Source organism: Rhinopithecus bieti, unplaced genomic scaffold (genome assembly GCF_001698545.2).
Source record: "Rhinopithecus bieti isolate Rb0 unplaced genomic scaffold, ASM169854v2 scaffold_15282, whole genome shotgun sequence".
Lineage (NCBI taxonomy): Eukaryota > Metazoa > Chordata > Mammalia > Primates > Cercopithecidae > Rhinopithecus > Rhinopithecus bieti.
This window is the reverse complement of record NW_016808087.1, coordinates 431,894-446,010: the sequence shown is the minus strand read 5'-3', so window position 1 is coordinate 446,010 and position 14,117 is coordinate 431,894. Positions and strand designations below refer to the sequence as shown.

At 40.5% G+C, this 14,117-nt stretch overlaps 2 protein-coding genes across 2 annotated transcripts in view; one reads left to right on the top strand and one right to left on the bottom strand.

The window, feature by feature from the left end:
- LOC108537779 (dynein assembly factor with WDR repeat domains 1-like) overlaps positions 1–12,478 on the bottom strand; it is a 23,567-nt gene extending 11,089 nt beyond the window's left edge. The window contains exon 1 of the mRNA XM_017885479.1: positions 11,801–12,478. Within this exon, the coding sequence (XP_017740968.1) occupies positions 11,801–11,840 (40 nt within the window). The 5' untranslated portion in view covers positions 11,841–12,478. The remainder of the gene's footprint in view (positions 1–11,800) is intronic.
- LOC108537777 (teratocarcinoma-derived growth factor 1-like) lies at positions 11,912–13,470 on the top strand. Its single transcript, XM_017885475.1, is given in 3 exon segments — positions 11,912–12,008; positions 12,979–13,199; positions 13,201–13,470. Coding segments are annotated over 3 exon segments (588 nt in total).
- Positions 13,471–14,117: the final 647 nt, after the last annotated feature.

Sequence of the window (14,117 nt, the reverse complement as noted above, 5' to 3'; positions counted from 1 at the left end):
AAAGTATAAGTATAGAAAAGAATGTATTCAGACACTGATACGTGGTTGAAAATGAAAGTATTAAAATTGCCCTTTTATATCATTGTGAACATTTTTTGATATTATATTAAAACTCAACAAATGGTAACTTCTTAAAATTAGTTGCGATATAGAATCTGAAACCATATTAGTGAACTTTTCCATATACTTGCATTAAACCCCATTGGTCTATTTCACACTTTCGATGGATCTTTTATTCATGCATGATCCATGCATAATCGTGCACCGAACATTTGAAAAATACTGATCTACTAAGTTATGCATATCTTGTAACTGTTGACATATTTCATCACACAATATCAGAAAGTAACATTTGCCACTTTCACTACCAATTTTTATCATAAGAAAACTCTTACTGTTGGTAAGCTGTCAAGATTATGGTGGTAAACAAAAGTTTTCTGAACTTACACTTTTTGCTTGAAAGCTAAAATATATCACTATTAAGAAATGCTGATATTTTTGCTTGAAAGTTGTGGGCTCACATTCTTCATTTTCAAGAAAATGTCTACCAAATGTCTGAGTCTGAAAACCATGTTGTTTCTCAGTCAGTCTTTCAAGTAAAAATGCTTTTCCATGAAAAAAAAGTTGGCTCATCTCGGAACTCAAGCGACAACCTACATTTTCCTTAAGACAACTGTTTTAGTTTGTTTTTATATTGCTATAAAGAACTTCCCAAGACTGGGTAATTTATCAAAGAAAGAGGTTTAATTGACTCACAGTTCCTCATGGCTGGTGAGGCCTCAGGAAACTTACAATCATGGTGGAAGGAAAAGAGGAAGCAAGACACCTTCTTCACAAGGTGGCAGGAAGAGAATGAATGCAGGAGGAACTATCAAACAATTATACAACCATCAGATCTCGTGAGAACTCACTCACTATCATGAGAACAGCATGGGGGAACCGCCCCTTGGTCCAATTACCTCCACCTGGTCCTCCTTTGACATGTGGGGATTGTGGGAATTATAATTCAAGATGAGATTTGGGTGAAGACACAAAGCCTAACCATATCAACAACTATCAGACTTCACACTAGAGCAGAAGTGCTTTCTTAGTACTTCCTATTTGATCACCTGGAATACTCAAAATACATGCACTCCCATGTTAATATTTTGCTACATTAATAATTTTCACTGCTTCATCAAGGAAATCCTCAAGCAAAACTAGGTTGTTCTGTTGGGATTTATTTTGTTGTTTTTTCCTATTGTGAGTGTGTGTCAGTGAAGAATAAATACAGTGACCACCATTAGAGTTTGGTGTCACTACCTTGATTTGTAGTAAGGCACCAGCAGTTTCACCTTCCTTTGCTTCTGCACCATTAGTCACAACGTCAGCACAGTGTAGAAAAGGAAGTTACATCTTATTGTTACTAGGAAAAATAAGTTTGACCTTGAGACCCTGCTGAAAGTGTTCAAGGGTGCCCAGGAGTCCTCCACAGTTTAAGAATCACAGCTATAGACCACAGTTTGGTATAACAGATATAATTCCAGCAGTATTTCAGATCAAGGGAAAATAGGAAATGTTGCCAAAACACTCTACTTTTCAAAAGCACTGAGCCATTAAGAATGTGGCAGAGGCCAGGTGCAGTGGCTCACGCCTGTAATCCTAGCACTTTGGGAGTCCAAGTGGGCAGATCACTTGAGGTCAGGAGTTTGAGACCAGCCTGGCCAACATGCTGAAACCCCTTCTCTAATAAAAATACAGAAATTAGCTGGGCACGATGGCAGGCGCCTGTAATCCCAGCTACTTGGGAGCCTGAGGAAGGAGGATAGCTTGAACCCAGGAGGCGGAGGTTTCAGTGAGCCAAGATCACACCACTACACTCCAGCCTGGGTGACAGAGTGAAACTGTCTCAAAAAAAAAGAAAAAAGAAAAAGAAAAGAAAAAGAACATGGCAGAGTTGAAAAGTGTATACTTGGCATCAGATAGATCCTCAACCCCTTACTTATGTCATGATCTAGCAAATGCCAATTTTCTCATCTATGAACCTACAGTTTGCTGGTTGAGATTAAATAAGAGGTATATAAAGCACCTGGAATAAAGTCTTAATGAACAGTACTTATTTTCTAGCTATTAATCAAATGCTACCTTGGGGCATATCCTACATGGTCACCTTGTATTACTTAAATTGCATTTATGCCTTCTCTTTCCAGTGAGATTGTAACATCTTTGAAGTAGGAAGCATATCCATGTCCTATGCTTCCCTATATTCCCAAAAAGATCCTTCTCAGGGCAAGTCTTGATTTAAGCACAGCAGGCCTGTGATTTTTGTTTAGGTTCAAGTACAAGCAACACACTCAGATTCCTCTCTGGATTCCATTTCTCTATCAAAAGTGCCTGCCCTTATCCAGTGTCTTCATGATCTTTCAAAATGCTCTAGCAGTGCTTGTTGAATACCTGAACTAACTGGTAGATGACAGGAAAACCGTCCTCAAATTGCTTAATGCATTTGACATTCTCTGTCCTTATAACATGTGGCCTTTCAGAAATAATCAATACTATAAACAATATATCCTCCTTCCTCAAATATACCCTCTTTAAGCTTTTTATAAAATCTCTTCTTTCTCTTTTTCCAATCACTTTGTTATTTTTTATTCTCCTTTGTCCTCTTTTGCCTGACCTTTAAACACTAAGCATCTTTAAACTTCAGGTCTACAGATTCTTCTCTTCTCACCTTACATTCTTTCCCTATATAAATTCATCGGTACCATGACTTTAATTACCATCAACATGCTAACTATTAATCGCAAATCTCCAGCCTCTATCTCCTCTGAGTTCCAGATACATAGATGTCTCCCTACCACCTCAAAGAGTCCAGGATCTCTCCTTCAACACTGCTTCTCCTCTGGAGTTTCTACCTCAGAGTCGGACATCACTACCCACTCAGCTGCACAGCTATGATCTCTCGGAAGGAATGTTTCTCAACCCTGTCTTGCTGGACGGATGTGCTGAAACCTAAACAGGAAATCCAAGCAGCTGTTGTATAATGAACTGCAAGATTTTAGAACAGAAAAGTAATTCAAAATGCTTATAATGACTCAAGAAACTGTCCAGAACACCACAACACAGCAAGCAAATGCTACTTAGAGGATAGTTTGGCACAATTTTGTTTTGGATTTTTTCCCCCCAAGAAGTAGTTCCTTTGTACTAAAGACCTGAAACCAAACTCTACTCTCAAAAGCAAACTTAAAAAGAAAAAAAGAAAGTTTCTGTGGAGAGTCAACCAGTACTTATTTCCTTAGAGTGGAAAAAAAAAAAAAAAGACTGTTCATGTCACATTAAACTTTTCAGCAAAATATGGACATTACAGCATTGTTGAAGTATTTTAAACTTAACTGTGTGCCACATGTTATAAAAAAGATTTAAGGTGCTTACAAAAGATGAATAGAATACAAAAAGCTAAGACTGGAAGAAGATAAGAAAGACATACTGTATCCACTGAAGATACAGTTAATGGCAAGATCACATTTATAATTGCAAAGAAAATTACTGAATATCTAAACATAGAATTAACAAGAAATGTGCAAGTCCTAAATTTACTATTGAATATATAAGAAAATTGTGATAAATGAGGAGACACATTTCCGGATGAGAAAACCCAATGCTGTAAAGATGTCAAATTTATGAAGTTAATGTAATTATAATGATTTTACTTTTTGAAATGTGAAAATTTACTCTACCAGATATTACAATGAACTATAAAAAAAAAGTGTGGTTTTGATACAAAATTAGATCAGCATAATCATCAATTTTGATCATCTATGCATCAAAATTTAAAAATAAAATGAAGGTAATATTTCAAGTTAATAGAGAAAGAAGGTATTGTTCAATAAATGATGTGATAATATTTCAAATTAATAGAGAAAGAATGTATTGCTCAATAAATGATATAATAGTTAGATTTTTTGAAAACTTAATAAAACAGATTTCTGCCACATACAATGTACAAAAATATTCCAGGTTGATTACAAATTTTAATAATAAAAACAAAATATAAAATATTCTAGATAATACAATGTATTTGTCTCTTAGCGTCTGTAATCACCTTTGTAAGTACATGAAATACAATAGCTATAAAAGAAAAAATTGACCAATTTGTCTAAAATAAATTGTAAGCTTCTGTATGATAAAAGATGCCACAAAGTTAAAGGCAAATAGTAATCAGCAAAGTTTGAACCATAAACACAAAGCTTTAAGAACTTAATATAAAGAACTCCAAAAATGATTTTTAAAAAGAAAATTGGACAAAAGTCAGGAGCAGTCAATTTACAAAGACAGAAAATGATCAATAAACCAAAACAGAAAGTCCCTAACTTCATTATTAAGAAAAAATACAAAACAGAATAGACATAAGTTTTACCCATCAAATTAGCAAAGATCACAAAGACTGATAACATTCAACATAAGCAGCTTGAAGACACAGGCACTCAAACGTGTCAGGTGGCTCCTTTCAAGTCATGATCCCATCTTCAGGGGGATGAGGCTGATCTTAGCTATTCCTTGATGCATTTTCCATTATTTGGCTATACACAAATATTTTATTAAAGTAAGAGAAGCCAGGCATGGTGGCTCATGCCTGTAATTCCAGCACTTTGGGAGGCCGAGGCAGACAGATCACTTGAGGCCAGGAGTCCAAGACAAGCCTGGCCAACATGGTAAAACCCTGTCTGTACTAAAAATGGAAAAAATTAGCCAGGTGTGGTGGCATGCCTATAATCCCAGCAACTTGGGAAGCTGAGGCACGAGAATTGTTTGAACCCAGGAGGCAGACGTTGAACGAGCTGAGATTGTGCCATTACACTCCAGCCTAGGCAAAAATAAATAAATAAATAAATAGATTTAAATTTAAAAGTAAGAGAAAATAAGAAAATAGAAAAAATGATAGGGATCTACATCTTTTCTTTTTCATTTTGTTAGAGTCTGAGTCTTGCTCTGTCACCCAGGCTGCAGTGCAGTGGTACAGTCAACACTCACTGTAGCCTCGAACTCCTGGGGACCCATGCCATTCTCCTGCCGCATCTTCTTGAGTAGCCAGGACTACAGGCACATGCCGCTATGCCCAGCTAATTTTTCAATTTTTTGTAGAAACAAGATTTCACTATGTTTCTCAGGCTGGTCTTCAACTCCTGGGCTCAAGCCATCCTCCTGCCTCAGCCTCTCAAAGTGCTGAGATTAAAGGCATGCACCACCATGCCCAGTTGATCAGCATTATCAGAATATAAATCCTTGAAGATCAAGATCACTACAAAGCTATTTGAAAATTCAAGAAAGATACATACTTTAAACATACAAAGTCTGTATCAGTGCAAGATGCCATTATCATCAAGGGCGTGTTTCATTCTGTACTATAATGTTAGATTTTTTGCATTATATATGAGGATATTTAATATGTGCTATTAATTATTGAGGAAACAAATGCTTGCACAAATAAATGATGTACACAATGAATAAGCCATATAATAATAATCTGTAACTCAGAGAAAGGTTGGAAAGAATTAGCACCTGGCAGTACACAGAGTATGATCTAATACTCCAAGGAAATACATTTTTAACATTTTAGCAGATAAGTTAACAAAAGTCTGCTTTCTTTATTCACTATTTGTTTGTAATAAAGTAAAAAGTTCAAAGTCTTTAAGCTGACTACTAAAAATTCTTTGGGATGCTGTACAAATGGATCTAGAAAATAAAGTACAAAATTTAAACATGGACATTTGACTGCTTCACTGTGACAAAACCCCACTGGGCCCTGGACCAGTACCAGTCTGTGGCCTGTTAGAACCCGGGCCACACAGCAGGAGGTGAGTGGCGGGCGAGCGAGCATTACCGCCTGAGCTCGTTCAGCCTCCTATCAGATCAGCAGCAGCATTAGACTCCCATAGCAGCACGAACCCTATTGTGAACTGTGAATACAGGGATGCAGGTTGCACACTCTTCATGTGAATCTAACTAATGCCTGATGATCTCAGGTGGAACAGTTTCATCCTGAAACCATCCCCCTGGTCTGTGGAAAAATTGTCTTCCACGAAACCAGTCCCCGGTGCCAAAAATGTTGTGGAACTTTGATCTAGGCAATATGTTCACCCCTCTCATGATTAGTGAGCTCCAATATGAGCAAAAGGCTGTGATATGTATCATGAAGAATAAAAACAGAAAACAAAGAGTCTGGAAGCAGTGGCTCACGCCTATAATCCCAGCACTTTCGGAGGCCAAGGCAGGTGCATCACTTGAGGTCAGGAGTTCGAGACCAGCCTGGCCAACATGGTAAAACCACATATCTACTTAAAATACTAAAATTAGTTGGGTATGATGGCACATGGCTGTAATCTCAGCTACTCAGGAGACAGAGGCAGAGGTTGCAGTAAGCCAAGATTGTGCCACTGTATTCCAGCCTGGGTAACAGAGCAAAACTGTGTCTCAAAATAAAATTAAAATTAAAATAAACAAAGATGCTTCCAGAAATACATGCTTTTCTTCAGTGATTGTTTCCCATAGTATCTTAATAATCTTGATTTTCCCTTGATTGTGCATTATTCAACAAATCTAATTCCCAAAACACTTAGGTGAGAAGCTTCTATTCCTCAAATTCTTTAATACATTAAAAGGGCATGCTTCAAATGATACTAGTATTCTTTACTTAGATTATATATTCAATCAACAGAAATTCTTAAAGTGCTTAGAATGTTAACTAGATTAGTTAATGTTGACTTAATTCCTTCTCCTGGTCAAAGAACTATGAACTTCACACAATAAACGAAATACAAAAATTGTCACAACTGAGTCAGCTGAAAAATACATAGTCAACACCCACTCTTCCCAAAGCAAAGAGCTTATGAATTAATAAATGTGACCAAGATGAAAAGGAATGTCCCATGTTTGGTTAGCCATGTTACTGGCACGTACATTTAGCCTTTGGGAATGTAGGTAGGGAGAGGGATAATTCAGTAGATAGCAGCAAGACAATGCCCCTGACCTATACGTTATTCAAAAGAAAGTGGGAGGGTGAAAATTAGAGGATTGGGAGGCAAAACAAAACTGCTCTATATGCAGAAGGGATAAAGTTAGCACGGGAATGATTCAGTGGAATGATTTTTTCCTATCTGATAATGCTGTTATTGAAACACCTACCTGCTATTCAGTAGTATCCTGGAAACTTGCATATGATTTGGCTCACCAAAGATTGGAATTCAGAAATTAAATGTCAAGCATGCTAAGTAATATGACCTCATTATGAGATAAGCATTAAGGCAATAATGGCAAGCTTGAGTCAAGAGAATTACGTGAGCCTAAGATCTCTACAAGAATCCTAGGCTTGGCTGGGCGCGGTGGCTCATGCCTGTAATCCCAGCACTTTGGGAGGCCAAGGTGGGCAGATCATGAGGTCAGGAGATCCAGACCATCCTGGCTAACACGGTGAAACCTCGTCTCTACTAAAAATACAAAAAAAAAAAAAAATTAGCCAGGCGTAGCAGTGGGCGCCGGTAGTCCCAGCTACTCGGGAGGCTGAGGCAGGAGAATGGCATGAACCCAAGAGGCGGACCTTGCAGTGAGCCGAGATCAGCCACTGCACTCCGGTCTGGGTGACAGAGCTAGACTCCATCTCAAAAAAAAAGAAAAAAAAAAAGAATCCTAGGCTTTTAGAGCTGAAGTAGATCAAACATAACTTATCTGGCCCTTTCACATTTCAGGAAGAGTTTGAGGCATTCTGTTTAACACACATCATCTCATTAAACTCCCTTATTCAACAAAAACATTGTCATTTTATGCACCAGGCTCTCCTCTGGGTGCTAGAGATAAGGAGTAAACAAAATAGATAAAGTTTCTACCTTCATCAATCTTTTATTCTCAATGAGCAAAATAAATGAGTAAAATAATGAGTTGGAAAAAGATAGTCCCAAGGAGAAAAGACAAACCAGGGAAAGGGGGTGTGAAATATCATGAGAAGAAGATAGAAATGCTCAGAAAGGAGTCATCTAAGTCTTCACTTTACACACTTTTGAGAAAAGAGTTTAAAAAGATGGGGCACTAGCGATGCAAATGTCCAAGGGTAGGTTATTCAAGGCAGAAAGAACAGCAACTGCAGACCCTAGGTGGGAACACCTCTGCCCCATCCAAGGAACACCAAGGAGAGGAGTGTTGCTGGAGGGAAAAGTCGAAAGTGGTGAGGTCAGGGAAGCAACAGGGGGTGAGATTTTGGAGGGCCTTGGGGATCATGGCCCTTTTACTTTAAGCGAGCTGCGAAGCCATTGGAGGGCTGGAGCAGAAGAGTGACATGGTCATATTTATGCTCTAACAGAACCACCCCATTGCCCTATAGACTGAAGAGGGGCAAAGGTGGAAGGAAGCTTTCAAGCTAAAAAGAATGGTACCAGTCAGGTAGGAGAAATTGTTGAATTCTGCATATATTTTGAGGGCAGGACCAGCAGGATCTGTTAGTGGATGTGGAGATGAGAGAGGAGACAAGGAAGAGTCTAAAATGTCTGACATGAGCAAGTGGAAAAATGGAGCTGCAATTTGCTGAGATGGGGGAGACCATGGGAGACCCCTATCTGAGATGCAATTCTCCTGCCTCAGCCTCCTGAGTTGCTGGGATTACAGACCCGCACCACCACACCTGGCTAATTGTTTTGTATTTTTAGTAGAGATGGGGTTTCACCATGTTGGGCAGGCTGGTCTCAAACTCCTGACCTCAAGTGATCCGCCAACCTCAGCCTCCCAAAATGCTGGAATTACAGACGTGAGCCACTGCGCCCAGCTTCAGGATAGTTTTTAAGCCTTGAGAATGGATGAGATTGGCTAGTGTATGAGCATAGATAGAAAAAGGAAATCCAAGTTTGGGTCTCTGGGGCTCTCCAACATTAAATAATCAAAAAGAAGAAGAGGAACCAACAAGATGGACACAGAAGAAGTGACAGTGAGACAGGAAGGAAAATAGAATATGTGTCCTGGAAGCCAAAGGAAAGCAGAGCGGTCAGACGGGTCGAATGCTGCTGTCAGGTCAAGGCAGGCAAGGACTGTGGCTTGACCAGTGGATTAGCAATGTGAATGTCATTGGAGATCTTGAAGTGGGCAGTTCCAGTGGGGCAATGAGGGTGAAAGCATGATAGGAAGGGAGGACAGCACTTGGGGAGAATATTCTTCCAAAAAGCTTTCTTTACTCTGAAGAGAAAGAATCAAATAAGATAAGCAGCTGGAAGGGTCTAGTAGACCTGTGAAGTGGTGCTGTTGTCACCATGCACCCATGCTTTGATAGAATAAAACAAATTGCCCAAGTTTTTATTATTATTATTATTGTATATGTTGAGAATCAGTTGTTCTGAACCCAGAGCCCACATTCTTAACCTACACTCCACAACAAAGGGATGAAAGCAAGAACTTCATTTATTGGTACACCTATGGGAACCAGCACAGGCCTATGGGCAAAAAGAGCCAAAAGAAAATTATGGAATACTTAAAGGAAACAGACTATTAGTCTTAATTTTTAATTTTCTATATACTATATACCTATGCCTAATTTAAATTTCATAGATACTCTCAGCCTGGTGCAGTGGGTCACACCTGTAATCCCAGCACTTTGGGAGGCCAAGACAGGTAGATAACTTGAGGTCAGGAATTCAAGACCAGCCTGGCCAACATGGTGAAACCCCATCTCTACTAAAAATACAAAAATTAGCTGGGCGTGGTGGTGCACACCTGTGATTTCAGCTACCTGGGAGGCTGAGGGATGAGAATCGTTTGAATCCAGGAGGTGGCGGTTACAGTGAGCCAAGATTGTGCCACTGCACTCCAACCTAGCGACAGAGCAAGACTCTGTCTCAAAAATTAAATAAATTAATTAATTACATAAAATAAATTTCTCTAGACACTCTCATATATATAGCTTTCTCATGTTATTTTAACTGGAATTCTATGACAGAGAAAATGAGTGTCTTTTCTACAAATGTCAACTTCCCATTGGAGAAAGTAGCTGTCCAGGATTGGTCTTTCAGGGAGGCAGAAGCAGCATCCCTTAAGATTTTCAGTATTTATTCTCAGTAATTTCCACACCTGATCTCTCATCAAACACATCCATTTACCCATACATTCATTCAACAAACATTCCTGATCTCCTATGTCCCCAAATCTCTTCTAGGAGCTGGGGATGCTACAATGATCAAAAAACACTAAGATCTTAGTTCTCACGAAGTTTACATTAAATGGGAAAGTGGCAGACATTTGAAACATAACAAGTAGAGTTTTGGATGCTGACAAATATAATTTTTAAGCACTTTATGGCATAGAGTAAAATCAGCACCAGCTACTTCGAATAGGTGGGAAAGTCTCTTCAGGTGGCTGACATCGATCGAAACTGAAGAAAAGGAAGCAGCTTTACCTAGCTCTAGGGAAAGCTGGGTCCACAAAACAAATGAGAAAAAGACACTCTCTTAAGTCTTAGAAGAACAAGCTAAAGAAGTCGGAAGTACAGTGAGGGTACACAAGTGAAGTTTTAGAAGTTAACGGTGCAGGATAAGCCAAATCCCACAGGGTTCAGATTGTATTCTCAGCATGGTAGGAAACTATTGGAGATCTTGAATTCAGATTCCACTGGCTCCTAGTGGCAGATGGATTGTAGGAGATGAGTGAGAAAACCAGGAATCCAGTTGAAAAGCCACTGGAATGGCCCAGCCAGAGGGAATGGTGGCTGGAATGGAGGGTTGGACTAGGCTGGCAGCTGGAAGGGATGTTAGACCAAGAAATCTGTGCTGTGGAAAGAGGGATAATCTGATGGATTCCCAGAATATTTTGGACTTAGAGCTGGCAGAATGGATAAAGCAATGCGGGGGTGGGGGTGGGGTGGAATTAATGATCACAAGAGAGAAACAAAAAGTGGCCTCCTAGGTTTCTGGCAAAAAACAGGCAGGGTGATGATGCCTTCTACTGGCAGGGCACAGTCTGAGGAAGCAGGAGGATTGGGATGGGACTGGAAAAAAGAAATCATGAGCTCTCTGTGTGATACCTCATCGGAGATGTTGGATATGTTGCTGGGAAAAGTGAGACATTTAACCTTAAATTCAAGTCCCATCCCTCATAAAGCTATTCTAAACCAAACAAGTCCAAAGTATCTTACCCTCCTTTGAAATCTTTATGACACTTCCTATCCAAACTTCACTGGGCAAGTGTATTTGGTTATCTTCTGCCTGGAGTGGCATGTTTTGCAGATTTGTTTGTTTGTTTGTTTGTTTGCAGATGTTTCTAATTCAGAATATGAGTTCTGAATTAGAACCCAAGAATTCCACTTCTATTTCTGTCCCTAACAAGCTGGGTGATCAATGGGTGTCACTTATTCTTTAAAGGTGACCATGTCCTCACCTAAAATTAGAGTTAGGCAAGGATTAGGTAATTAATGTATTGCTTATGTTACTAAGTAATAGTTAAGTAATTTATTCCATAGTTACTTCACTCATTGAAATCAAGGACTATGAACTTCGTTAAAGGTTCATAGCACAGAGCACAAAGCGTGTACGCAGTAGGCACTCAATAAATTCAGACGGACTGATATGCACAGTCAAGCTAAACTCTTTAAATTCCTAAAAGAGTAATTGTTAATGTTTTGAGGACAAGTCCAGCATCTGAAGGAATGAGGGGCACAGGTTGGGAAGTGCCCGACTTCCAGTCCCACCTGGGAACCCCGCCGCCCCTCAGTCCCCGTGCCCTCCTCTGCCCCAAACCCTCCCAGTCTGGGAGCCCAGGGTCCCACGTGGGGCTGACGGACCGGGCTGGCGCTTACCTGGCGGATAATACCGGAGCAGGAAACTCTTGAGCTTCATTTTCTTGCTCTCCTATCCCCGGCCGACGGGCTTCGTAGCCATGGAAACGGCTAAACAGCAGCGTGACGCGGATGCGCATGCGCAGGTTTCACCAAGCGGTCCTGGGGCTTCCGGGTGATCCCGCTACGCTGGCTGCTGGGGGTGTCCCGCGGCTCCAGTGCGCGGGAGGCGAGTGTTCTGGAGGTGTCTAGAGTGAACGGGGTGGGGGCACCTCGTATTCTCACTAAGGGCGACCTCAGAGGAGCTAAGCATGGCCGGGTACCGACGGCCTAGGCCAGAGCCTGGGCTGCATGCGCTATTTTAGCACATTCGTTTCCCAAAAGGAAGGGCAGGAGGAAAAGCCCGCTGCTGGTTACCACTCGGAGCCCCAGCCCGTGCCCTGTCCTTGTCGTCCCAAAAGAAAAATGACCTCAACTTAATATCCTGCGTTTCTTGACTCTGTGCCATACGTTGCACTAAACGGTGTATGCACACATACTCATATAATCCGAACAAGGTGTGAGTTATGTACCACTTCTTAAGGATGAAGTAACTGAGAATTAGAGAAAGTGGAGAACTACCACTGGAGGTCACAGCCTAAATGGATAGTAGAGGCAGAAATTGAAGGCTGGTGCGTCGGAACCTACACCAGAAAGCCTGCACCTGTACTCTCAACCTGGGCTTAAAACTCTCCAGGCCTTCATGCGGCCTGTCCTATTTCTTGCCAGCATCGTTGTTTGCCTGCCACATTTCCATCAGGAAGCCTGTGGGGAGAAAGAGTCAGCCAGCCAGCTTGTCAATTTCCTTTAAGAAATTTGGCCTAAATCGGAATTTCCCAAACTTAAGTAACTCCTGTGTTATCTGCACAACTATGAGCCATATCTCTCCTTACCTCTTCCAGAGATCCATACCTAAGTTTTCTTTAAGTTCCTAAAATGTCTCTAGATTGACTCACTTATTTTACTTAACTTTGTAAAATGTAATTTTAAAAATTACCTTTACTTTTACAGTTACTGGCTGTTTACTGAAAATTATATGGAATTTAATTCCACCTGTGAAGTTTTCATTTCTAAATTTAAAATTATATGAAATGTTCAGTAAACAGCCAGTAACTGTAAAAGTAAAGGCAATTTTTAAAGGTGTTGAATTGGTCGTTAAGGGCTGGGCCATCAGGAACTTGTGCGTCCCTCTCAGGGAGATCTGGCCTTCAGAGATGACAGCATTTGGCCCCAGGAGGAGCCTGCAATCTGTCCTCCGTCTTCCCAGCTTGTGCCCCCCATGGGGATACAGGACAGTAAGGAGCTAAACAGAACCTGCTGCCTGAATGGGGGAACCTGCATGCTGGGGTCCTTTTGTGCCTGCCCTTTCTATGCCTTTTTGTGCCTCCTTCTATGGATGGAACTGTGAGCATGACATATGCAAAGAGAACTGTGGGTCTGTGCCCCATGACACCCAGCTGCCCAAGAAGTGTTCCATGTGTAAATGCTGGCACGGCCAGCTCCACTGCTTTCTTCAGGCATTTTTACCTGGCTGTGCTGGCCTTGTGATGGATGACCACCTCACGGCTTCCAGGACTCCAGAACTACCACCGTCTGCATGTACCACTTTTATGCTAGCTGGCATCTGCCTTTCTATACAAAGTTACTCTTAATTGCTGTTGACCTATTTCCAGAAATACAATTTTAGATATCATGCAAATTTCATGACCAGTAAAGGCTGCTGCTACAATGTCCTAACTGAAAGAGGATCATTTGTTAGTTGCCTTAAAATAATGAATACATTTCCAAAATGGTCTCTAACATTTCCTTATAATGCCAATTACTTCTTACCTCTTTGCCCTGCCCTCCCCACAAAAACTACTTCTTTTGTCAAAAGAAAGTCAGCCATATCTCCATTGTGCCTAAGTCCAGTGTTTCTTGATACATATAATTCTACCAAGGTCTTCTTAAAATGTTATTTTAAACAATTGAATTATATCTTCAGATTATTAAAGACTATGTGGACCTTAGGATACAGTTTTGAGTAGAGTTGATAAAAATCCATTAAAATAGTCTCTTTAAAAGGAAAGAAAGCCTCTTTAAGGGGAGGAAATAGAGGGTTGAAGGAATGGAAGTTCATCTGCGTGTATGCAGGGAGACTGGGTAGGAAAGAGGAAGCACATGGGAGAGAGAAGTTGGAAAACATAAAATGGGTTACTTGATGGTGATTAGGTGGGTGTAGAGAAGCAAATTAAAAGGCTAAATGGAAGGCCAAATTTCCATTGTCTGTAGAAAGCTATATGAGACAAGGACTCCCATT